General features: G+C 37.2%; 1 protein-coding gene across 2 annotated transcripts in view; it reads left to right on the plus strand.

The window, feature by feature from the left end:
• The window catches only part of BNC2 (basonuclin zinc finger protein 2), a 308,307-nt gene that overhangs the window by 55,440 nt on the left and 226,043 nt on the right, over nucleotides 1–26,824 (plus strand). The window contains exons 1-2 of one of the 2 annotated variants that reach the window (XM_074932199.1): nucleotides 22,542–22,562; nucleotides 23,285–23,485. In XM_074932199.1, the coding sequence (XP_074788300.1) occupies nucleotides 22,542–22,562; nucleotides 23,285–23,485 (222 nt within the window). Of the gene's footprint in view, nucleotides 1–22,541; nucleotides 22,563–23,284; nucleotides 23,486–26,824 lie in introns of those variants that run through there. The other variant, XM_074932200.1, reaches the window with a different exon arrangement.

Consider the following 26,824-nt stretch of genomic DNA (forward strand, 5'->3'; position numbering starts at 1 on the left):
CAGCCTTTTGAGTTTGTGCTGGATGGCAGCAGAACCCTTTGCTGTATTAGCTGCTCCTTCCAGTTTTGTGTCATCTGCAAACTTGCTGAGGGTACTCTCTGCCCAGTCATCCAGATGATTAATGAAGACATTAAACAGGATTGGACACATTATTGACCCCTGGGGCATACTGTAAGTTATTGTTACCCTTCTTTTTCTCCATCCCACCTTCTCTTCCCTTACTTGCCCCTTCCCAATTCTTCTCTTCCCCTTATTCCCTTTTTCTTCTGCTTTACACTTAGCCCTTTACCCTCCCCGAATTTCCCTTCCCCTTTTTTCCTGTTGTTTCCATCTGGTCCTTAGCTGTGAGGTCTTTGATAACAATTACTGTTCATGCAGGGATGAGTACAGTACTGCTCACATCTTTAATTTAGGATACTTGATTTGGGTGCTACTGTATTACAACAAACATCAGAAGAACATCAATGTGAACGTCTGCTTTTCATATGCTGCCTTGCAGCCTGATTTAGAGAATCCAAGGTTTTAGCTATCTAGGCTGGGAGCAAACTTTTAATGAGCTATTCAAGAATTCTGTGTATTGGCATTTTTCCACATCTTTTCACTTTTTCTATTCCCAACATTTTTGTTTGTTTCCAATCCTTAATATTGCTACTGGTAGTCAAGACATTCTGAAAATGTCTGCATAAAGGGGGTCGGTGGGAATGGGTTAGTGATTGACCACTGGAACAACCAGCTAAGTAGGTATTCCTTTAACAAATTCTTTATTTGACAGAGAGTGGACTGGTACTGCCCTAATGCCAGGAGATCTGATAAATTATAGTGGAATGAGCTGAACAAAAGGGGCATCCTTACCTCAATTTTCCCCTATATTTCTCTGTTCTGGAGAAATCAGCTAAGATTTTTTTTTTTTTTTATGTTTATGTTTGTGTGCATGCATGTATGAAAAGACACTGTTGCACTTTTATTTCACTGGTACTTTAGAGGTTCTGCCCCAAAGCGTTAATATTAAATATTGTTATAACATAATCGTAAGGGATCTTATATTATGTCTTTTTTTCACCATGCTCTTCCCCTCCTCTCCCTTCTCTTCTGTTTGCTGTGGTGTCAGACATGGCTTTAAAGCTGCTGTTGCAGTGTCTTACAAAACCTGGGGACGGTCCTGTCTGTGAGTGAGTAGAAGACACTTTTGGTTTGTGAAATTAACTTAAGCTCTTCAGCAGGTGCAAGAACCCTCAGTGCTCCAAGGGGAAGTTTATGAAAAGTTGAAAGAAATTAACCTCAATTAAAAGGAATATTGATTGATAGTTACAGAGTTAAATATGATATATTGCTCAAGAAAAAATCTACATTAAAAGAACATTAAAGTTCTAATAGAAAACATTAAACCCAGGAAATTTGCCACAGAGGGTGAAATGTAAAACTGTTTATTTCTCTTCCTAATATCTAACTGTAATAGGATGCAGTAAGGAATTAGTTAAAAATATTCCCTATTGAGCCAAGGAATTAGGATTCTTCAGAGTGTATTCTCATTTTGGTTTGTTGAGATTTCGTTGCTCAGCAGTCATTAAATATGTTAAACTGAAAATCTGGGCCCCTTCAACTATGAATAACTCTTCTGTGTTTTCCATTAGTTTGTGCTTAGTTTCTTAGGTTTTTTTTCCCCTGAGATAAAAGTCTTTGAAGTTCTGTAGACAAATAATGATAGTTTAAACACTGTTATTGGTCATATAAGGAAATTGCCTATTAGACAGTAGAAACAATAATTTGTAGAAAGAGATATATAGCTGTGACTGGAACCTTAGAACTTCAGCTGTAATTAACATTGGCTTTACCAACTGAATGTGAAGAAGACTACCAAAACCATTGCTTGCCTTTGGCAGCCATGATAGTCACTTAGGTTTAGTAGTTGGCCATGTGGATCAGGTGATAACAGTTAATGCCATTCATACGTTCACTTTCAGTACTTGTCAGGAGGACTCTGTTCTGCTCCATCGTCTGCTGACATGTTGTGTTGAATAGGAATATGTTGTAGGTAGAGGTTTGCTACTAGCTTGAAGCTATGCACAATAAAGATAGGACCTGCATAAAAAGCACTGTCCCCTGCAGCCCAGGAGATATCTCATGACAGTCATAATCTGAATCACTTAATGGTGATATTTGTAACTGTTAAAACTGTGAGTTTCTCTTGAAATACATACAATCGCTTGGTAAAAACTGAATGTAGGTGGATAAATAGGTTCTTTTGACTCCCTACTAGGAGCAGCTGCTATCAAGACTGGGAGTCAAGGACTCATCTCCATTGGGAATCTGCAACTTGGGTTTTATTTTTCCCCTGACTCTGTCTAGGTCAAAGAAAAGGAAGTGATAATTCCTTTGGAAAGCCACATATCACAACCATCTGTTAGGTGATAATACGTGGTCCCAGACAATTAGTATGGTTGAATCCCATTAAGTGGAAACTCATTGAAGTCTCACTATAAAAAGTGACAGTCCTTTGAAATGTAAGCAATGTAACACTTTTTGTTCAATTTAATATAAGTGAAGTTTCTTTATGGGAACTTAACTTCAGAATGTCTTTTAATAATGCTGCATTACATAGAAATATATTTATACATGAGAAAGTTCTTAGCATTTGCAGAGAGGTGGTTCTTAAGGCCAAAGTATTTTTTTAAAATATCTGAAATGAAGCCCCATAGTGACAGAAAAGTCTGCAAAAGCAGAGTAGGGTTGAGTGAACCTCAGTAAACTGAGAGTTGTCTTCAGTGTGTTAGTCTAAATTTAAGAAACTTAAGAATCTGAACAGAGACAATGTTTAATGGCAAAAGCAGGTGTTCTGCTCTGTCTTTCAAGAGTGCTTGATGAAGTTTGAAAGTTAAAAGGGGGACAAGATATAGGTGGCCATGACTTAGGGTTAAGGTGGTATGTGTGGATGACAGTAATAATTATTATTTGGTTGAGGGAGCAAGGATCATGGTCATTGTAACAGAGTGGTGATTTGCCGTGACCCTCGTCAGATGCTTTTGTCAGAGCAGGCAGCGGGTTATGCCTAAGTATTACCACTGATAAACCAAAGTAGAGCAGTCAGAACTTTGTGTTTACGTCAGGACTTGAGACTTCCTCACTTAAAGAGAGTGAGTGGGGAACAGTGAGAGAAGAGTGGAACAGGATGGGTAGAAAGAGGGAAGATCAGAGAATGAGATTCTGAGATATTCTCCTTAAAATGAACTCCTCTGTTGCTGTAGACATTTATCTGTGATTGTCCCACAGCTGTAGGAAACAATTTGTTTCTGTGACCTTTCTGGAATCTCTTTTCTTAGTCTCACCTGGAAAGTAGTGGAAAAATCACTTTTCTCAGTGTGTGGAAAAAACATGAAGGGTTTATAAGGGTTTTCCACTGCTACTGTTCATCATCTGTCTCCTGCTAAGCACTTAAATACTGCAAGCTTGATGAATATCGGCTTCATGTATTTCATATTGTTAAGTATCCTGAACGAGAAGGTAGGCTGTTTGGTTGGGACTGTCAGCCACTCAGGCATAGCCCTGCTAGAAAACTGATTAACTTATTATAGTCCAGGTGTCTATCCTTCACCTGTGGTGGCAGATCAGTGTCACTGTATTCAGTTGGAATTTCTTTTTCACTGTATTCCTGCAACTGGCTTTTGAGTCACTAGTGGTGGCATCTCCAAGGCAGACAGGAAAGGAGGAGGGAATGGCAACCATGCTGTGGAGGGTGCAGGGTGAAAAAGCTGGATTTGCAGGTAAATGGAGCAATGCCAATCTACCTAAGAAAATCTGGACTACAAAAAAAATGTTTGAGAACCTTGTGAAAAGACTGCTGTATGATGTGTATGTACTTAATTTCCTATTTTTTCAGCTGAAGGAAATTTGAGACTTTATTATCTAGACAACAGACTACTCAGTATACAATTGTTTTCTAAGGTCATAGATTAAAACTGGCTGTTGTAAAAAAAACCCAGAAGTATGTTTCAAGTAATATATCATTAGATACGTGGAGGATTTAATTAGTGATTTGAGACATGTATAGCATTGCACCTATAAAAGTAAATGTTCTAATGTGTTAAAATTCCCTCACAAAAGCCTTAATTCTAGAAAACTATATCTGAATAATCTCTCACCTGTAAAATTAAGGGATTGAATAGCTATGCATATCTGTGAGGATAAGGGTTTGCAGATGTTTTTTTCAGAATAGGGATCATTATTTCTGCCAGCAGCTAACATATGTATAATAATTGCAAAAGCACAGCTATTTGCCTAACTGTCCACTTTCATGTGCTATGTGAATGTATATGCAATCAAACTTGTGTACATAGCTCCCATAGCTTTGCCATCAATGTACATATTTTTGTTTTCAATGGAAAAAACAAATGTTGAGAGGCTAAGAGTTCATAGGGTATTAACTGAAAATAAAGTTGACTTAGTTTTCTTAGATATATTAGAGGAACATTCTATGCTGTGTCTTTGTTTTCTATAGGCAAAAATAAAATCTTCAAGCCCATTGGAGTTTTAAATACAATATAAATGTCATACATAATCGTAACAAGTATGCAAAATGTTTTCAAACATTTGTATTGTATGGAAGCAATTACTGGCACTGACTGCATCACACACCCCTCATATGGGTTAAGGCCAAAAGAAATGAAGGTCTCTAAACAAAATTACTTTGTGTGGGTGGGAAGAGAGTGAGTTTTAACTTTTATTAGGGAGCAACATTGAGCTGTATTTTAATATCAATCACATAATCTAATAAATACTAAAAAAAAAAAAAATTGTTCCATATTAGTCTTTTGTTACTTTCTCTTGTCATTCTCTGTCACAAGTCTTCCAAAGGAGACTCCTGCATTTTCATAGTAGAAAACTTTAAGATATGAGGTGTAAAAACACAAATCTAGCAGGAAGTTACTTCTCCGTTTGCTGTGCAGCCAACTCTGTGGTTGCTGAGATAGTATACAGCATTTTTTCTCAGCATGTTGATTTTACTTATAGTAAACCAGCACTGCCTCTCCCATGCTTCCATTTTGTTTCTGTAAGTTACCATGATTACTCTGCCAGGTGCTTTGTTCAATGGTGCATTTGCGATTCTGGGTGTTCAGAGCAATCTTTTCTGGAATCCTGCTTTCTGACATCAGTGAAGCTGTAACATACAGTTTGTTCACATGGGGATTGAAGCAAATACTCCATCCTGTCTTCAGCACGTAGATGCTTATTCTTATTCAAAGAAATATGCTGTCATATGTTAGTGACTTTCACTTTCCTTGCATAGCTCCTTCCTCCAGACTTAGGCTCCTGCTGATCTTTGCAAGCTTCTGATGTTTCCATGTTAGGAGCGTCCATTCATACTCCTTGAGAAGCCTGAATGCCTTGCGTGCATAAATTATGGCCACTTCCTTTATGCCAGCTGGTCCGATGAAAGATAGAACCTTTTCTGGCAGTTTCTCTTTTTCTCTCTTTTAAAAGAAAGAGTCTGTCTCTCCTTATCTCCTGTGCTGTTCATGATGGCAGTTGTGCTACTTCATTGCACATAGAAGGAAAGCCTCGGAAGTCAAAACCAGATCATTACAAAGTTGGAGGAATCTCTCCACCAATGCATACAATCCCTTCTAAAACTGGAACATTACTTCTCTGAGGAAATAGTTTTTCATTCTTTTGTGCTATGACTTGTCACACTTAAATACTAGCATTTGGGAGTTCCCCCCAAAGATTGTGACGTTCTTGCTTTCATGGACATGCACTTGAGTCATTGTGCTGCCACTTCGTGATCATGCGTGATCATGTGTGTGGTATGTACTGCATGAAGCTATCTGTATACCACCTGAATTCTGAATAAGGGAGAATATTTTATTGCAGAAGTTTAAAAGACATTGCTTAGTATTTGCTCCCTGATGTTCCATGTGGCAATATCAGTCATATAATAAATCTTGACGTGAAACTCATGACTTGTGAAAATCAGCAATTAGGAATTCACAGGCAAAATGCATTGTATGTTGGAGTCCATAGGTTAGTAGAACAGCATCTCTGAATGCTGCTGCTGCAGGCAGAGGAATTTTTGAAGGATAATGCTGTAGCAGTGGGTGTCATAAACATCATATGGCAGTAGGGACACACAAGCAGCATGGTTAGAAAGCTTTGAATAAAATAGTCTTGAGTCTTGAGACTATTATGCATCTGAGTACAAACTAGAGGGCTGAAAGGAGGATAGAGAAGGAGGTGAATGCTTTTGTTAGGTCATGAGGTGCATAAAAGAGATCAGGGTCAGTTTATTTTACACTAAAATGGGGCATTTATTGCACTATTTGTATGTGTATGGGCATTAGGAATGTATCTGTGGGTATAGCACCATACTTTAGACTGCACTTTTGTGCTTCTTATGATCATTGGTATCCCTGTAAGCCTGTAATAACTAAATTATCAGAATGAATATAGAACAGTGTGGATACAACAGAGACAAACCGTTGTCCTGCCCCTTCAAAATTCCTGCTGAGCTTCAGGGTAAATTCCAGTTAATAAAAAAAAGGCACTCCCTTTTGGCTGGAAAACAGAAATTTTAACAGGAGTGTGTGTGTAAACAGTCAGTGATACTATGTAGGTACATGTGTACACACACACACTTAGATGCACATACATTCCAACAGACTCACACATCCATTGGTTAGGCAGATATTAGAGGTAATACCTTTGAATATTTCTGTTAATGTGGTGTGATAAACCAGCTGTGCTTCCTGCATGGTAAAACACTAATTCTTAATATTCTTAAAATAGTATTTGTCACATACACAGGTAATTTGCATGTAAGTAATTTTTTAATGTAAATCTTTGCTGTATCCCTATCAGGTAGCTGAAGCATAATTCCCACTTTATACACAGTTTAAAGTCATCCTCAGAAGTGACTTGTAAATTTGGTTTCCTGATTTAGGACCTGTCAGGCTCTGATTACTCTAACCATTCACAGCTGTGACAGAAGTCAACTGGAACAGCAAATCAGTACCTATATTAAATCAGGCTCCCCAAAAATGAACTCCTGTAGGAGAGAGTGTGTATTTTTCTCTGTGAAAAGGTTGTATGATATGCTATTAAACTGGTCTGAATTAGAGTGTGGCACTGTTTATTTCTTGGTTTCTCAATCCACTAGAAAAGGTTCCTCACTGAAATTTTTTTCTGTTACTTCCATGCATACCCATAATGTTCAGGCGTGTTCTTCCTGTCTACAGACAATTTTAATTGTGTGCAGTTTCATGATCGTGTTATGGCAAGTGTGGTTGGATTTGGAGTTATAGTGTGGCGTTTCTTCCATGCTCGCATAAGAGGGAGTGCCCATAGCAACTTTCTGAATGAAGCAGAAATGTGCTGGTTAAACAGTTTTGCTTCCTACATGATTCATCAATTCTTTCTTTTTTTTTTTTTTTTTTTTTTTTAATGTAATAGGGCAGTAGGATAGTTGGGTGTGTGGTATGTATTGGAGATAAATAAATTTTATACTAGTAATATTATACATCAGTATACAAAATGTTACCTCTTTGTCTGCTTCCCTGGATTAAAGTAAAATCTGGACCAGAATACAAATACCAGTGAAGTGACTGTAATTGTTTTTTTTTAAGAGTCAACTAATTCAGATCTTAATATCATGATTCTCTCTAGCATTCATAAAGAAGAAGAGTGTATGTAGCATTAATAGACTTTTTTCAGCTTTGCAAAAATCTGCTTGTAACCTTCTCTGAGAAACTTTCCAAAATACGCAAGGAAAATATTTTTCTGATTCTTTTTTTGAGTGAATAGATTTTTATGTCTGAGCTGGTAAATTTTCCAGCAACCATCACCACCTGATGTGTTACTGTTTCCAATTTGTACTGACTTGGATGTGGTGCAGTCTTCCTGCATTACCTAATTGTGTCTTTGTAGTGAATTTTGTAAATTAATCAGGTGAATTCCAGTGTTAGTGTATTTCTATTCTGATAAGCTTTTGTCATTCCTATTTTATAACTCAGTCCTTAGCAGCCTTCCTCTAACTGCAGGGTTGACTTAGTTCAGCCAAAGAAAATGAGACAAGGAAAGGTAGAGGAAACTTTCATAATTGAAAGTTTTATAAATAGATTTTACATAGATGTGTATGTATATTTAAAGAGTTTGGCCAAATGATGACTTTGACAAAGATTTAACAAACCAGGAGTGTGAAGTGTTCTGTAGGCTAACAGTTTTAATGGGTTTATCTTAGACAGTTTTTCAGTTGTGAAAGTGTCAGTTAATAATTTACCCATCCCAAGAGGCAGTGGAAGCAATCACACTCAGCAGCGAGGTACTCCTGGGCCTGTCACAGTTCTGCCGCTCATCCTGAGTATAGAAATGCGCCATTGGATGCGACATCAACACTGTGTCTGCACTTTGACAAATGAAGTCTTGTAAGAGCTGAATAAGGCATGGGAAGTTTTGGAACGTGCAAATAGCTCTTCAGCTGATTTCTGCAGTAATGGATTACTGTAAATGTCCATCTGCTGCACATCAGAAAGAACACAGGTTAAAATTAAAGGATTTGGGGCTTTCTGGTACTGTGTTTTGGGATTTTTTTTGTGTGTGTCTTTTTTGTCTTTTTTTTTGGTGTGTTTTTTCTTTAAAAAACCAACAGCCCCAAAATATAGAAAATGTTTTTAAAATCCAGAGGTACAGTTAGCAATGTTTGCATGGTATTTGGAAAGTAAATGTTCTGCTCTGATGATGCATTGCAAAAGCCAGAGTTTTCTACCAGAAATGTGAATGTTTAACATAAAAAAGCCCTGAAATATAGTCCTTTTACCATCACCCTTTACCATGCAATTTGTTCAGATGCAGTTGTTAACATGAAATTGCAGTAGATTAAGCACTATTTATGTGAATTTTATTCCAGCATTTACACACTGAATTATCCTGTACTACCAGGATGGTAAGTTTTGTAATTTGTTTTCCACTATATGAAGAATGTTTCTCCACAAATACTCACTTTTGCATACATATTTTTTGTATTAGACATAATGCCATTCTAAAGATTTACAGTTATTTAATAATGATTTATTATAGTAATTTATTCTGCCAGCTCTGGCACATTTTTACTGGAATTTGTAAATCAAATGTATATTGAAATTCACTAGAAACATGCACTTCAGATTTTAATGAAATGTACTCCAAAATTGTTTTTAGAACTGGACAGCTATGTGAATGAACTGTAACTTTCAGTTTCTAGTCTTATATATAAGCTTTTCCTTCACCTTTTTTATTTACTTGCCAGTCTTGGATGTTTCACTTACTACAGGATTAGTGAACCTTGATGCTCCTGCGTGAAACAGTGACAAAACTGTAGAGCCACTGACTTTGTCCTCCAAGGCATCAGTATCAAATCATGCACTTGACCTGCAATGATCAAGTCACATTAAGGATTAGGAAGACAACCTGACAGCAGTTTCAGTGTGCTTCTAATTGCTGTCTCTGTGTTGTGATAGAAAGTGCATGTCTTGAATTTAGTGAGTCGTAAGAGACACTGAGTGAAATTAGTATTTGAGGTGATTGATAGAAAAATGGAAGAGGAGAGAAGGCAGGGAGAAACCAAGGGTATTTTAGAAATATTTTGTAAAACTTTTACATTATTTTTTTTCAATAATATTGTTTCATTTGCATCTTACCTACATACTCTACATTTAGTTCATTTTAAAGCTCTGGTGAAGCATCATGCCAGTAACTATCTTTTCAGTTTGTAGTCTGATACCTGCTATTCTTGGCTCTTTGAAAATCTAGCATGAGCTATGGGTGTGAAGTACTCTTTAAAATTCCAGCTCTATGTATCAGTTTCCCAATAGTAAAAATCAAAATGAGACACTTCCTTTCTTCTATCTTTTGTCTCTCTTGCTTACTCACGCTATAAACCTTTCTAGAACAGGAACTCTCTCTTCCTTTTGTTTGTACAGCACCCAGCACAGCTGGAGGAGGAAGATGGACTGAGCTTGGTTTTAAGTCTCTTAGACTTTTTTTAATACAAATAGGATGCAGCTAACAGCAATGAAGTTGTCTCTCAGTTCCTGTGTAAATAATCCTGAGATTTTTGCTTAAAGACAATTTATTTAAAATATCTCAGCTTTTTAGAGAGATTTATTTTGTGGATTTGGTTCTGATCTCAAAAACAAATCATCTGTTGCTTCATACCTTGTGAAAATCAGCTGCTGTGCATGCGTACACAAGTATAGGATCAAAACTTGCCAGATAAGCAGTGATGCTTTCTTGTTTATCAAAGAACAGAAATAAACTTCAAATGAATTCAACACAACATGTTAGGATACGGATAGATTGCTTTTTTAATTTTTGTGAATATAATCTCTTTATGACAATAAATTAAATTGTCATGACAGGATTCAAAAGAGAGAGAGGATGGGTAGTATAACATTTCTAAATGAGTATCTGGGGATTTTAATTGCTCTTTCTGAAATAATGAGTGTGTTAGAAAAACAGATAAACGAAAAGTCAATTTACATACATTCACCTACGAAAATTCCAGTATAAAACATAATGGTAAATCACTGATTAATAAAAGTGAAGAAATAATGGCCTCAAGTTGCACCAGGGAAGGTTTAGACTGGATATTAGGAAGCATTTCTTTCCAGAAGGGGTTGTTAGGCGTTGGAATGGGCTGCCCAGGGAGGTGGTGGAGTCCCCATCCCTGGAGGTGTTTAAGAGTCGGGTTGACATAGCGCTGAGGGATCTGGTGTAGTTGGGAACTGTCAGTGTTAGGGTAAAGGTTGGACTGGGTGATCTTCAAGGTCTTTTCCAACCTAGATGATTCTGTGATTCTGTGAAATTTATTCTCATTTCCTGTATAGGGATGGGGTGATTTTTATACTGTGATTGCAGGAGCATTCACAGCAATATAGAAGCTGAGAGTTCAACGTTAATTTCTTTAAAAAACACTTAAACTTAAGAACTTTACATTTTTTGACAGGAAACAGCTGTTTTCTTTGATGCTTTCTAGGTGTTCTTTTCACCTCAATTACCTTTGTACAGTTAGCTCTTCAGTTAAGTCAAGTGTATGACACTATATAGTCTTCCATGTGTTTACATTGATGCTTATCCTGTATTCCTTTTGAAAAGAGACCTGCAAAGCAAATAAACCTGCTTGTGCCCTGATTTTGCTTGGCTTGGCAGGTTTTTAGTTTTTCTCAATTCTTCTTGTATTAATCTTGTATGTGAGGGGGGAGTAAGAATATAGGAAAAGTTTTCATTGTTAAAATTTCTACATTGCTTTACCCTTTTAGTCTCTTTGATTTAAAACTCACTGAGATTTTTCCTTAATCAGTCCTCTAGCAAAAGAGAAAAAAGGCATTTTTTTTGTATTTTAAAGTCAGAACTTCTCCCTCCATCCAAATGTGCTCCTAAGACAATTTTAATCTTTTAAGCAAAAGAGGACATATCTTCCTTTCTTACAGTTTTACTTAAGGTGCTGTATTTTTCTTTTGTTTCTAAGACACCTTCAGAATGACAAGAGAATATTATATTTTCAGGAGGTTAAAAATATTTATACTCACCAAGTTTTGCTTTAGCTTGCTATTTTAACATCAGAGTGGAGAGTGGAATGCTTTTGTGCTATTTTAAACTTGTTGAGCTGCATATCACCTTTTAAGAAATGCTTACTGAGTAGCTATCAGCAGACAAAATCTTAAAGGTTTTTTGTTTAGCAGCTTTGGACAGCAGGGGCATAGACCACTGACATTCTCCAAGGTTACTTCCCACCTACAAGAATCCTTCCTTTTCCTAAAGTGAAACTATTTTTTTCTTATGATTGACTTTTAACATGTTCACAGGTATCCTGGAAGTGAGTTGGATGAAGGAAAATTGATAAGTTACTATACTAGAATTATCCTGTGCTGTAATGGCTGTCTCTGTAGCTGTACAACCAGCTGATTAAACCTAAACTAATACTTGTAATGGGTTACTCTTTCTGCTGCTCAGTTTTGCTAATCTCAGTGGAAACTGAAACAGTGAGAGTGATGTTGGGAAAGGGAGAGAGAAAGGATCTAACTGCTGGCATGCTAAGCAAGCTTGGGGGGGAGTATCACAGATGCTCAGCCATACTGTCGCCTTTCCCTGCCCTGGGTCTTCCTCCTCCTTTAGAACCTATTCATGAATGGGGATGCATGCTCTTTGACGGAGAGGTTTCTTCACCTCCGACAGCCACTCTGGGAGAAATCAGTTGATGTTAGCGGCCCTTCTTCACAGCTTCCAAGTAACCATTTTGTTTTCGGGACTATGGGTCCTTGCTGTGGTTGAACTTTGCCTATGTTTCCAGATGTGTTTGCCATAAAGAAGAAAAAGCTGTCTTGCAAAATTGGCAAGTTTTTGAAGGGACATTTATGTACCCCATAGTACATAACTGCAAGCACAGTTTTCAGCTTAAAAGTAGTAAGAAAAGCAATTAAATCTCAAGTGGTAAAATGTTTATGTCCAAAAGCTGAAGCTTCTGCTTGGTACACAGTACAGGTAAAAGGTTTAAATATCTACATCCAAGAGATAAAAAAGCATAGCCTTTTTTTTTTTTTAGGGCCCATTAGTACAGAGTGGGAGATCTGAAAAAAATTCAGGCTGCAGTAACTTGTCAGTAACTGCCTTTCCTTATCTGGCTTCAGAAAGGTGTAAGAATCGTGCTGCACAGGATGCAAAGTATTTTAGTAAGGAGGGGGACATGTTAGTTCTTCTCCACTGTACATGTAATAAAGTTACTAACACTATTGAAGGTGTAGCACAGGGCTTTCTTGCAAAACTGTGCCTTTTAGATGCAGGCCAAAGGGCCGAGGAGTGTCCTACATGTGTGGGTTTAAACAACACCACTGATATCTAGAACACCCTCCACGGCTCCTTTCTGACATCCTTCAACAACTCCCCGGACCACACCCCTCCAAATCCTTGGTCTTTCCATATCAGATAGACTTGTAGATGTTTCTTTGGTGCCAGCCTTGTAAGTCTGTTGCAATTACTGTAAAAATAAAATCTGGTTTAATCTTTAAATAGCACTTTTAAGGTCCCTATGGGTCAACTTGTCCCAAGTAGGCTATATGTGAAGGCCAAGGCAGGGACTGTCCATTATGATTTTCCTTTAGAGTATATTTGCCCCTTTTCCCCCAACACTCCTCTCTTCAGCTGTGTGAAAGGAGAAAACTCGAAAGCTTCAATTTCAGGTCTGGCTCCTAAAGAAAACCAGTGTGGTTCATTTGTGGCTTGGGAATAGGGGTTTGAATTGGCACAGACTTGTGGGTGCTTTGGGCTGGCGTACACACAGCTGTGGGTTCCAGATGCTTGCTATCCTGTATTAATGTGGCTTGTCTGTGAAACCATGGCATCCGCAATACTATACAAAGGTCCACGCCTGTGGTGGTTTGGGAACTACTCCCAGCAAGAGAAATTTCAGTTTTTAAAGTGAGTTAGAACAAATTTACAGACATCGAGCTCAGAAAGGCTTGGATAATGTGAAATTCTGCTTACGAGTTTCATTGTAACAGAGATTCAGACAGTATTATACATGAAAATTTCAAACTCTTCATAAACAGTGTTTTGATTTTTTGAAGATGAACCAAGGAAGAAACAAGCTTATTTGCCCTGTAATATCTTAATATTATAGGAGCTCAACCTGTTTATATCTCCTACATTGCTGGTATAACCAGTATGCAAAAATCATAGAAATGTGCTTTCAGTGTGTATATGCAGTTAGTGTCTCTTCATCTTACTGTGGTAGCAACACAGAGAACATCTTTTCTATGGGGTAAAAAAGTACATGTCCTGACTTCCTTCTAAATGTGCTGAATGTTCTCAGATGTATTTGTCTTTAAGAACTGCATGTTTTCCACAATTTTTGAAGAGCAGGCCAACTCAAACTCATATTTTTTTTTTCCTTAAAGTGTGAATGAATTACTAATATTAATATTTTTTTCATTTTATGTTGAAGTCACTTGTTAAAAAATTCACTCAAATCATTGCCTTGTGTATTACATTTAACAGACTAGGAAGTATTTTTAGATTGCTTTTTATTGTAAGCTCTGTCCCTGCAATCTTGTGATTTAATAAAGAAATGTCTTTGTATAGTATCTTTCACACAAACTTTATCTCCAAAACACTGTGCAGAGTTAATAAAATTAAAAAGCTTTTTTTCCTTTTTACTAGAAGTTAAGAGACATAGACATGAGAACAGAGACATATTGTTTCCAGATGAAGGCTGAAAATAGATGGAGAATGAGGGAGAGAAATGCAGCAGGGTGGTTCCAGATGGCAGGCATTGCAGAGGAGAAGGTTCTTGCAGCCATGTTGGCCAGAGTGTACAAAAGGACAAAAAAGGAATCTGATGTCAAGCAGAGGAAGCTGAAATGTAGAGTAATGAAAGTAATACTGTAGGAAATTGATAAAACATTTTTAAAATTAGTATCTTTTTTTTTTTTTTTTTTTTAAACTGAGTGGAGAGCTGGATTTGTTTGTGTGCAATGAGGATATTTCAGGTGAAAAGATGTTATAAAAAATGAATATTATGGATGCTCTGTACTCAGCAGGTGAGCAGGTATCTTTGGGGAGGGGTTTGGTATGTTTTCAAACAAAATAGGAGCTTGTAAGTATTTAAAAGTTTATTGAGTCTTATTGTACTTCTGAGTATCTTATAAATTATTTAATTGTCTGATGGATATGTGGCTACCTAACTATAGGGCATGAAATATGCACTGTTCCTCTAATACACTGGAGGGAGACCTGTTTATAAAGTATTTAGTATTGGTTTTATAATGCACTGTTGTCAACAGGAGACCATGAAGCTCAAAGATCAATCTCATTTTGGCCCACAGTATTAATGCTGCTTTATGAAACTCTGTGACAGGTCACTTAGACAACAGCTCTTAATGAAAGGACTTTGTGCCAGTGTGTGGTCGTGTGACTGTCTGTTAGTAAGGCATACTTTAGTCGCTGCCAAGGCTGCAGATGAATCTCTTTGTCCAAGTCCCTGAGGTGACTTTGTGGCTGCTGCTACTGCTGGCCAGGTGATGGAGCTCATCATTTCCCCAGTCCTCCAGAGAGAAGTGAGGCAGAGACTGCTGAGTTCCTGCTAATGCAGCTTTTCCTAATTGTCCAGAGAGCTAGTAGGACACTGGGCAGTTCAGGCAATTCTGTGTACTGTGAATGAGTCAGTAATTAGAAAAACATAGCTGCTCTTAATTCAGTCTTGCATTTGTGCATGAAGTGTCTTTTCAGCCATCTAAAATTCAGCTGTTGTATAAACCACCAGGATTTTTAGGTCAGTATAGCTATTAAAATATGACAGTTTTATATTTTAGACACCAAATAATTGTTAGTAGGAAGTGGCACAATAGATTGTATTAGTGAATAATTAGATCATAAGTTTAGCCTGTACATAAACCCTTTAGGCTGTTGTGGGATCCAAAGACCTTGCTTGTTATGGAGATAGTTTACTAAAAGGATGAGAACAATGAAATTAACTACCAGAGGATCAATTGCTTTGTAAAGGTCTTGTACTAAACTCGTGTTCATCAGACAATTTCCACAGTTTTAGGATGTTCTTCAGAAGAGCAGCAAAACTTGTTGAGTTTGATAGTATATTAAAAATATAAACCTTACTTAACCCCAAGATAATCAATAGCTGAAAGATGCTGTAGTATATATATGTATAACAGTATAGTGATAATCTGTGGATGTAAACTTGTAAATGTGGGGGTTTTTAGGTCAAAGTGTTTGAATTATCTTTCTTGATGACTTACATAAATTGGGTTGTTGTTATTTTAACAGTTGCTGTGAGCTTGCTCTTATTTCTATTGAATCCTGAATTTACGTCTCAGCAGATAAAACTGGCTTAGAAATATTTTATTTTCAAAAGTGAAATACATTTATTTTTGTGTTATATATCTTCCTATGTTAGGCATGACAGGTGCCCTCTGCTTTTTACTTCCTTGTAAATCAAAACATGTCTGAATCCCGCTATTAGTTCAGTGGTGGGCCATACAGACATTTCATTAGATGCACAATCGAAGTTTCTTGGAGCTTGTTTTATCTACTGTGCCTTAAATCAGATTGTCATATTTTAACATGGTTATGTCTTACCTTTTGGTATAAACAATTAATTAATAAATAATAAATAGATAGTTTTGTGGTAAAAATACCCCACCAATGCAAATAGAGATATGAAATGAAGACTAGATGTGAAACTCTGTCATATGTGCAGAATGAGCTGCCTTGTTTACCTGTCAGCAAATTAAGAGGTTTGCATCAAATTTTTCTAGGCATGTAAAATTCTTATGAGAAAAGCATGAACTTTTTTAGTTTAGTGCATTATCCTCATATATGTAGTGGTTATTACTAGTTAAATGCCATGCTGATGTGTAGCAAGTAATTACTTGGAAAATTTAATGGGCACAGTCAACAAACTCCTATTACTTGGCATTAGCTTATATGTTTTTACAAGGTTTTTATCAAGTTACTTGTTTTTATAACCTTCTGTATCCTCCATTTCACCTGCATTTTGTCATTTACGTATGTATATACACTGTAATAATGATTCTTTGATTCTCTCTGCTTTGTGTGCTCCTCTGTTGTTGAGCAAGCAAATGAGTGTATTTGACGTATCTCCCTTACAAAGTAAGTTGAGACACACAGATGTGATTTCCCCTGTAAAAAAGGAGTTTCAGGTGACCTGATTTCCCAGTATTGGCTTGTTTAAATAACAAAAAAATCACAAAAAAAAAGCAAAAGGAGAAAACAGAAGTGTGTATCATTAATCACCTACAGCTGACAAGAACTTTCTTCTGATTTGTGTAGTATCTTCCATGTTTATGTTCATCCCCCAAACATTCATCTGGGCATCTCTGCCAACATTCACACTGTGATCACGTTAAATACTGAAGGACAGCATACATGGATGTCATTGTCTTGTCTGTGTGCTTAATTTTTCTGTATTTGACTGTTCTTTTACTTCTGTAACTTGTTAAAACATACTGGCTGAGTGACTAAAATCCTGATGATCACTGCTTGATGAGGTTTTTATCTGCAGGCAATAGGTCACAAGTTTTCACCTTTTTGCTAGTGTGTCACAGCAGTCTCTTAAATATTTTGTGGTATGGGGTGCTGATATATAGTTTGGGAAAGATGTGATTAGGATCAGCTGCAGTGTGACAGCTTGCTAGAAACTGAAACTTTCATAATAGGAACGTACACTTTCAGACCCATAATCAAAAGTTTTCGTTGAAGGCCCTGTCACATCACCTAATGTGTAATGGGAAAGAAATTAAATACCTGTCTAAAAAAAAAAAGCATAAATAACCAATTTAGAGTAGGCTAGGCTTTGAAAATAAGATTTTTAATTATAAATTAATACTTCACTGATGTCGAAAAGTTCTGCCATGCTTCAGTTGTCTGAAGATGGGGATACTGGGCTCTTTTGACCTGAAAATTCTTCCTAAGAAAAAGAGGTAAAATATAGGTGTGGACACTTCCAGAATCTGTGTGCATGGACATCAAAGTGAAAAACAGATTCCTAAATGCACAATACTGTTGATAAAATAGAGAAGAAGGATTCAGCAAGGACATTTGGAACACAGCGAGCTCAAAAGTATTCAGTCTCATTGTTGCATGATGACATAATCAGTCCTATGCATTTCGGTTGTAGGTCAGAAGTTACCTATTAAAACTCACACAAAAATGTTTTACAAAGTAAGGATGACAGGTTTCAGAGAAAATACAGTGCTGCCAGTTTGGTGGGGTTTTTTTGTGTTGTTTTGTTTTTTTCTTTAGGATATGGAAATTTGGGTGGATTATCTGTTCAGAGAAGGTTTCCTTTATTAATTCTCCCCCCCTACCCCCTTCTTTTTCATTTTAGACATCTGTTAACATTTCAATAGAGTCTAACAGATGTTGCAGAGTGAGTCCCTTATATAATTCTTAGGGAGAAGGGTATGATAAAGAATGACATTTCCACAGTAGAATCACCACCTCTCTGAATATTACCAAAAAGATGGATTTGCATAATTTTCAAGTATGAGATTATATTCCAGATAGGACACAATCCACAACTTTGTCGTTATCCATGGATAAAGTGTGAGCATCATCGTTGCAGTCTCTGCTCACACATTATTGTAATGACACATAGAAGAATTCTATCTTACTTGGTGAAATACATACTTTGTTGGAGGCAGTATGGACTGCTCAGTTACAAAATGTCCTTAAAACAGCTCAATTATACAAACTTGGTTGTTTTAACGCAAGCAAGGGCTGATTGTCATGCGATGTGGAGGACCATTTTCATTATTTTGGCAAGAACAGGGACAGTTTTGTCCTGATGAGCTATTAGATCAATACCAGAATGTGTCACATGAAAAACCACTGATCTTTAACCCAGCTATCTACTTAACCAAGCCTAGAAATGAATAGTGAATAAGGGAAGAGCAAAGGCCAGTTTACTGTCATTACAAATTACAGAAACTGTTAACATCTGCAGCAAAATGAACTCTGGGAATTACAGGTACTATCCAGTAAGTCAGTCAAGGGTACAGAGATTTAGGAAAACTATGTATAGAGAGATATGAGATCACCAGCTGTGTATGTCGTGTGTATATATCGTTACAATTGAAAATTGGAACATTTGCATAAAAAGACATGAAGATTTTTCTGTATCACTTCCCAATACTTTTAATCCAGAGAACGAATACCAAATATAAGGAATTCTCCTTTAGAATAATCAATTGATAATTATTATTAAATAGAAACATAAATACTAAATCAACAGAAATAATAAATTGTGCTCCCTGTTTTGTTTTGGTTTTTGGTTTTTTGTTTTTTTGTTTTTTCCCTGGGAGTAGTCTCAGGGACACTGCTGCATGTACAGTTAATATAAACATTTATACTGAACTCCTAGATGTTTGAAAAACAAATACTGTAAAGATCAGTAACATTTTAAAATGATCAGTTATGGGAATTAATGCCTACAGAAAAACACCATTCTTTCTTGCCCTGCTAGTGGAATCTCATTGTCTCCCTACAGTCTTGTTAGCTCATACTAACTGAAATGCAAATTCTTTCCAACTAATTGGACCTTGTTGAACGTACATGTACAGTACATAGTTATATGCATGTAGATTTTTTTTACTAAATTCCTCTGTAATTATTTTCTTGATTAATATCTAAAGCAGAGACGTGGAACAAAAATCTCTTTAAAGAGTTTACATGTTATTGAACATTAAAAAGATAGTAACTGTTGCATGTTTTAACAGCTTAATTAATAATACAGAATAATTGGAACAAAAAGAAGAAAATGTTTTTTCAGTGTTTAGTAATTTTGAACTATTTGTATTAACCCTTTGACTGAACTAATTAACACTTAAATGGTCAGAATGGAATTTAGAAAAAATAAGATACATTTACATTATATAGCACATTCTGTTGGCTAGATTTTCTTATTGGCATCACCTGGGCTTTCTGTAATCGCCTTTCCTATGCTTTCTTGCCATATGGTGCATTTCTGTATCGGTAGTTTTAAGAGGAGAGACAAAATCAACGTTATAGTTTTAAAAGGTTCACAAAACCACATGTGTAATATAATTGTCTCTGATAGTAAGTAATAAGTATGAGTTAAAATGAAAAGAAAGAAAAAACTCAACCTCACATATATTTCACAAAGCACTTAAAATTCTCAAAAACACAAGTAGACAACTGAAACTGCACTGTTTTAAGTTCCATTAGAACTTGGATTCTTTAGCCACCTCTTCTATTCAGCACCCAGGTATTCCCAGGAGCTGAAAATGTAAAATAATTTCACAGATCCTTTTATCTTTCAGCACAAATGCCATTGGATAACAGTAAAATACTTTGCAGAACACATTCCTGATTAAAAGTCTATTGAAAATGAGATTTTTTGAAAATGCTTTTAAAAGGATTTGTTTTAAATGCTGTTAGAGCCCTTACCTTGTCTATACTGTTTCTGATTCTCATGTGAGTTAGACAAAGGGGTGATAAAAAATACTGTTCTACTCAGTTTGTTTCAAAATTGTATACTAACAGGTAGTTCCTGTGCTTCCCACAGATGATTTGAAGAATTATTTCTGCCTCCAAAGGAGTTATACCAATAAGCAGAGTGCAGTAGATTACAAAGGGAAGTACTGAGTTCTAAGACCGGATTCTGATTATTACAATTTTTGCTAAACTTTATGTCAGTTTTGTTCTCGTTTCTTTTTTTCCCCCCTATAACTGCTGTACAGTTACAGGTGACTTAATCTGCTACTGTAGGGGGTATAGTTCTGTTGTATTTTTCCTGCAATTACTACTTTTATCTTCTTAGTGACTACTACTTGTCACATCCCTGTTTGAAATTTAGTATTTGTTTTCTTGGTTTTATATGCTGGCATTATTGTGCCAAACAAGATGCTATGTAGGCGCTGTAAATTTAAGGATGACCCAAGCTGGACTGGAACTGGCAGACTAAATTTTGTTTCTCCTCTGTCATGTTAGTTAGCAGGGGGGAAGATTTCTGTCTTTAAAGTATTCTGAAGCTGTGATGTAGAAGTCATGTATTTGACAATTAAATGAGAGTCCTCCTTTGATACAGTGATCTGAATGTGCTTAGATTTCATGTAAGGTTGTAGCATTCTGGCCAAGATTTCTGCTTGGGAAGACCAGATTTGGATGTATTAGCTAGTCAGCCTAATAACCCTGTACAGACTGTATTGATTTTCTAGGAGAGAGTTTATGAACTAAATAAACTTGGAGTTGGTGTCTTAATAAACTGCTTCTCTCAGTCTGTCACATTTCGTTACTGAGCTCTGCAGTTTAGGGGAAAAAAAGGCTAATTCTGTTACAGATTGTTCACAGCAGGGTCTCCAAATTAGCCCTTTGTTTTGTAATGCCACCTTGCTTGGGCTCGCTTTGAGCACATTTCTCAGTTTTACCCTAATGAGTTGCAACACTGATAATGTGGCTGATGATCTTTCATTGATTTCACTATCACTTGCTTGTCTGGTAATTGATCCGTTGCTGAGCCTCTAGTTAATTATATCGGCTTTGACATGGCCCGGTCCACCGGGAATTTCAAGTCTTGCAGAATAACAGTTTTAATAAAAGAGTCTATTACTGCAGGTGCTTGCTGCTGCATGCCAGCTGATTTTGTGTGTGTGTGTGCGTTTGCATGCACATGCATGTGTGTGTGTGTATATACATGTGTGCGTGCACGGGTGGCTTTTTATTCTCTGGGAGAGGAGAGGGCTGCAGGACAGGAAAAAGAATGGGGGTGGGGGGTGGGGGGTGTAAGAGGTGGAGATAGAGACAGCGGGTGAGAGCACGCAAGAGATGCAGAACGGAGAGGAGGAAGCTTGCTATTGACAGTGTCCTTAAGCCTCCCACAAATAACAGCCATTAGTGGGAAGGTCAGGAGCTGAGCATGCAGCTTGACTGAGGCACTGAGTGCCACCACTTCAGAAATGAAGAGGCTGGCAAATTTTAGAGGGAGTTTGAGGGGCTGATAGCTAGCTGTAAAGGTACAGCCACTGTTGGCACAATTGACTTCTAAGTGTCATTCTCCCCTCCCCAGCAGAGAATATTTTTATTGAGCACAGGTGGACTTAATATATTTTAAGGCAACAGTTCTTGGGATTCTTGCTTGTTTCTTCTTGGATATTGAATTTGCTGCTTTTGAGACTTTTTTTTTGTACTTAATGGTGCTGAACTGGAGGAAAGTTTAACAGAAAAGCTTTCAGGAGATGTAGGGTCTAGAGGGGAAGGCACATTTGTGTCAACATAGTGTACATCTTCTCATCTTTTCTCATTGCACACTAATGACACAGAGCTGCCACTGAAGCTCTCTTCTGTTTCTTTTGTTGTTCCAGAGAGTGAGGTTTATTGTTATTCCTGAGTTAAGAAAAAAGCAGTGAGTGGTACATTTGTCCTCCTAAATTTGTAGATTTTATTAGAAGATGAATGTTCCTTATGTTGGAAAGGATAGCTTTTTTTTTTTTTTTTAATACTCTGTTCTTTTTTTTATGAGATTGCATGAATTTTGTCTTATATTTATGAAGTTTGTTTGCAGTTACCATTTCTTGTCTGTATATAAAGGATGAAGTAAGAGAATTTTTCAAATAAGATTCTCTTTAAAAAGCCATTGTAATTAAAACCAGTATTGTAGTAGTATTATTTTTCCTGGTATATTGTACTGTACCTTAAGTACAGCAGAAAGATCTTAAAGGAAAAATATTGTTTCTTTTGCGTTACTTTTTAACTGTGTGGGACTGGCTTCTTCTGTGATTAATTTCTTTGTTCTTTACGATTTGAAAGGTGTATTGTATCTGCTTCAATCAGCTACTTAAAAAATACAAACCAGAAAACTACTTTTGATCTTCTGGGGGAGGGGAAGAATGGGCTAGCTTTTTCATTTCTCTGTCCTTTCTTGCTCACGATGCTGCTTAAGACACTTAGCAGTGGGCAAGGGAAGAGAGGGGTGTGAGAGATGAAATGTGCATGTGACTTTCTGGTTTTATTTCAAAAGGAGTTGGATCATGTCTTTTTTCCCGTCTTTGGTAAGAGTTTTATTTGGGATAGGAACCGACTATCCCACAATTCTTGTCTGACTAATATTTAGAAAATAACTAGGCCAACTTTTATGTTTTACTTCTGAGTGACTATTGACTGTATTTAAGAGTAATTGCTTGCTTGCTTGCTTTTTCCTTTTCTTCTTTTTTTTTTTTTTTTTTTTTTTAAGATTGGCTAATCCTGTGTGGTAGGCAAGTGTCAGATATTACATGCTGTACTTGACAGCATTGTTGAGGAAAAACAGAAAGACTGGGAAGGGCCACAGCCTTTTCTTTCTCCCAATTCACTCTGATCATTGTGCTACTTAGAGAGAATGTGCGTGTGTGTGTGTGTATCTGTGTATCTGTAGACTGAAGGGTTAGTGCAGGATGTCATTTGGTGCCTGACAGTGGAGCAGTGCAGTTGACTCTTTGCTCTGCTATCCAATGACATCCAGTGGCTGAGAGTTTGAAGCTGATGGTTGGGTCTCCTTAGTGCTGCATGCACACCTGACAGGCAGCTGTTAAACTGAGCAAAGGAAAGCTTGGGGAGTCACAATCTACGCATAAATGATAGGGGTATCTCTGCTGAAGGTGCAAAAGAAGCTCTGACCCTCTCCACTGAATCCCCCCTTCCCAAATGAAACGAACAGTGCAGCTAGCTTCTTAACTACACTACACTCCTGCTACTGGCTGCCAAGAGGCTCAAAAAATCCACCTTCACTTTTCAGTCAGAAGAGGCAGAAGTGGATGTGAGAGACAGACACACACAGAGACACAGAGAGCGAAAGAGGGCAAGAGACTTGACTTTAAGAGACTCCTGCACTGACAACTCCATGCAGTTCGGAACAAGAACGGCAGCGACCGACTCTGGTTTCATGGGGACATGGCAGAACACTGACACTAACCTCTTATTCAGAATGTCCCAACAGGTACGTTACTTTCATTTATTTTAAAACATGGCATTTTTGTGCTCTCTTTTTTTTTCTTCTCCTTCTCTTTCTTTCCACGTTTCATTTTTGTTTCATTCATCACTACATAGTTAGCCTCTGAACTGTCATAACTATGTCATTGGAATGTGCATGGTTACTTCATTGCTTCCCTAAGGGCTCCTTTTTAAAAGAGGAAAAAATATTAAAGCTTTAAGTAAAAGCACAGCATTTGTTTTAAAGTTTTCAAATAGAGCTTTGCTCTTAGTAAGACTGTTTTTCTTTCTTTGTTTGCTTTTGTTTTGTTCCAGTCTTTTTCTCCTTGCTCTCCCCCGTCCCATAAATAAAAGTATCTGCTATCCCAGCAAAACTCCTTTCTTTCTTCCTGAGTACATAAGCCCCCAAATCAAACTGATACTAAATTTAGGGGGCCCCTCAGAACGGCGTAATTGACTTCATGTGGCAGAACACAGTTTTATTCAGAGGAAGAAGCGGCGAGCCGTCCTGCTGGAGCTGCTGCCAGCTCGGAGCTGAGTGAGGGTCGTTACAGGAGACCGCTTTCAGTCCTCGGGTCCCTCTCCCGCTCCCGCCCGCCGCTCGCTCCCTCTCTCTCCCCCCCCTCTCTGCGGAGCTGTGCCTTGGCGTCCTCCCCAGAGCTGCTCCTTCACCGGGGGCCGCGTTTAAGGCAGTTTGGTATGCCGGTTCTGACGGGAAAGCGAAAATGTTACTGCAAGGCCAGTAATAACTGATAATTAATCACAGGAGCCAGTGTCTCTGTACCATGCACTTGGTGATACGCGCCCTGTGTGTTGTAGCTAATCTTGCACAATTGCTTGGCTCTTCTGGGTGAAGGGTAAGGGGGGTAAAAAAGAAAAAGGAGGGGGGGAAAAAGGGAAAAAAGAGAGGGAGAAACTTTCTGCTTGGACGGGGCTCAAGCAGGGGAGGGAAGTTCAACCTGGAGGTTTTTAACAGGGTGACTCGCTACCAGGGGATGTTTTGCCTTTCTGAAAACTAGTTTCCAATTATGGTCTGACACTGACTTGTAGTAGTTGAAATATTGTGTTAGCCAAAAAATGAGTTAGTAAATGATTTGTATATTAATATTAGACATTTATTTAATGGTGGACATAAGATGAATGAACTCATTTACCTGAGAGGCGTTGTACTGTAAGAAAAGAGAGGGAAAGTAATTAGGTTTTTATAGTTTACAGTAACAAAGCATGCCTGAATACTGGCCATAAAATGGTAATTTAATTAAAAGAAAACTTTAAATCCAAGAAAGCTCCAAAGCAGATAGTTAATAACCAATAGCTGTTGTCTATGGACAACAGTTTAAGCAGTATAGCTCAGGACAGGATGAAGGCATTTGAATAAGGAATATTTTGATATATCCTGTAGAGGGACCCTGATTACTGCTGATACAGTATGCTGCTATAGAATGTAATCAACATAAGGCAAATAAGCAACTCTGTTCAATTTCCTATTCTTGAAAGTAAAAAAGTTCATTTCCTGGTAGAGGTGCACATTTCAAAAACACTGCTTGGCACTAGAAAGTGTGAACTGCTACTGCACTGCTTACAAGCCTTATCAGCTGTATGTATGTCTGATACATAACACATCTGGTTATACTGATATTGAGCAATAGCATGGAAAGCAGTTATTCAGATTACTTGCTGTATTCTTTTAGTAAGAAGGGATTAAATTTTTGGAGTGGAGAAAAGGTTCTTTCCATTTCAGCCACCAAAGAGTTAACATAACTAGATCCAGATAACGATCAATTGATAAATGACGATTGAACCACATAGATAGTATTAGATTGCCTGTTTAGTATTAGACCTTTTTCAACAGATTTAGCCTCTGTGGTCTCTGGAATACTAGAAAATGTTCAACACTAACAAAAGGAAACTAAACTAAATAAAAGAGCATCACAGTGTGTGAGGGTGTAAAATAATTGGACACAACTAGCTTATTAGACCAAGACAAACGTTTATGCAGATAAGCTAGGCTGTTGGGTTTAAACATTATTTTAAATGTGCTAATTCTTGAGTATTAACTGGATTTTGTACATTACTGAACATATGTGCTCATGTTGTGTTCTCTATAGAAGAAGAGAAGTAATGTACTAAATGACTAAATGTGTGGTAGATGCTGCATCAGTGTGTATCCTTCCACTGGAATACACACACAGTAGCACTACAAAGGTGGTAATGTCGAACAGATTTATTTCTTAAAAGTCTGTACTTAATGCATTCACACACTGTGTTAATCTCCTTGTCATATTTTTGTTTGTTTGTTTATCATGTGCTAAGCATACTCAGTCCCAATATGCTTTCATCATGCTTTTAAGAGGAGGGTAAGTTATTTTGCAAAACCCATTTCTCTCCTCTTTAAGAATAATATTTTGTTTTATATTTCTGACTTAAGGCTATTATAACTAGCTAGCTCATGCTAGCTAGTAAGCGCAGACTGTGTGCAAGTGGAGCTGCACATTTATGTCTTAAGTGCCACTGTTTCGTTCTAAATCGTTAAAATTTTGAATATTGTTTTTTGTTACCTATTTTCATCCATTTTAAAATTATTTTCAATCCATCTTCTAGAAATGTAAATATTTTTAAAATTTTTCCTTTGCTTTAAGAAAAATTGTTTTCACGAGTACAAACAACCTGAAGTTATGAATTGTACATAACTTGCAAGCAAAGTCTGCTGGCATAGTTTGAAAGAACTGTTTAATGAAACTTTTCCAGCTATACATAGTAATGCTAGAGAGATTTGTTTTTTAAATTTCGACGTATATTGCTGGCTTTCCACATGTATTTTAGAAGCAAACAAACGTCGAGTCCCATCACTTTTCCTTGAAGTTGAAACTTAATCTCAAGCAGGTTTTTAGTACAAAGATTGAAGCATGGCAAGAAGAATGATTTAGAACAAAATCTTGCAATCCCTCCCTCCTCTTACCTCTCAATTCACACTGCACTGCTGTTTGCATGCTATAGGAATGAGTAACTTTTTTCAGAATAAAAGGAAAGCTTACTTCATTACGACAAGGAACCGTGAGTGTCTTAGAAAAATTAGGATTGATTATACAGGTTTTGGCTATTATGATGGTATTTATTTTTGGTTTATTTTTTTAGAGAATGGAGCGCAAGAAAATGGCATTTCCATATTCCAGAGCAAGTTTAGATTATGTTAGGGTGAGAGGAGAAGAGGAATAGTCTCCTAAATTACCTGTGAGAAGTTTATGACATGGCCACTTGACTGCATTGTTTTGCCTATGCACCTTTTGTCCACGTAGAAGTGTGTGATTCGCTTGAAAAGGGTCATCCCATTCTGTATACAGAAGAA

This window comes from Athene noctua, chromosome Z, assembly GCF_965140245.1.
Source record: "Athene noctua chromosome Z, bAthNoc1.hap1.1, whole genome shotgun sequence".
Classification (NCBI taxonomy): domain Eukaryota; kingdom Metazoa; phylum Chordata; class Aves; order Strigiformes; family Strigidae; genus Athene; species Athene noctua.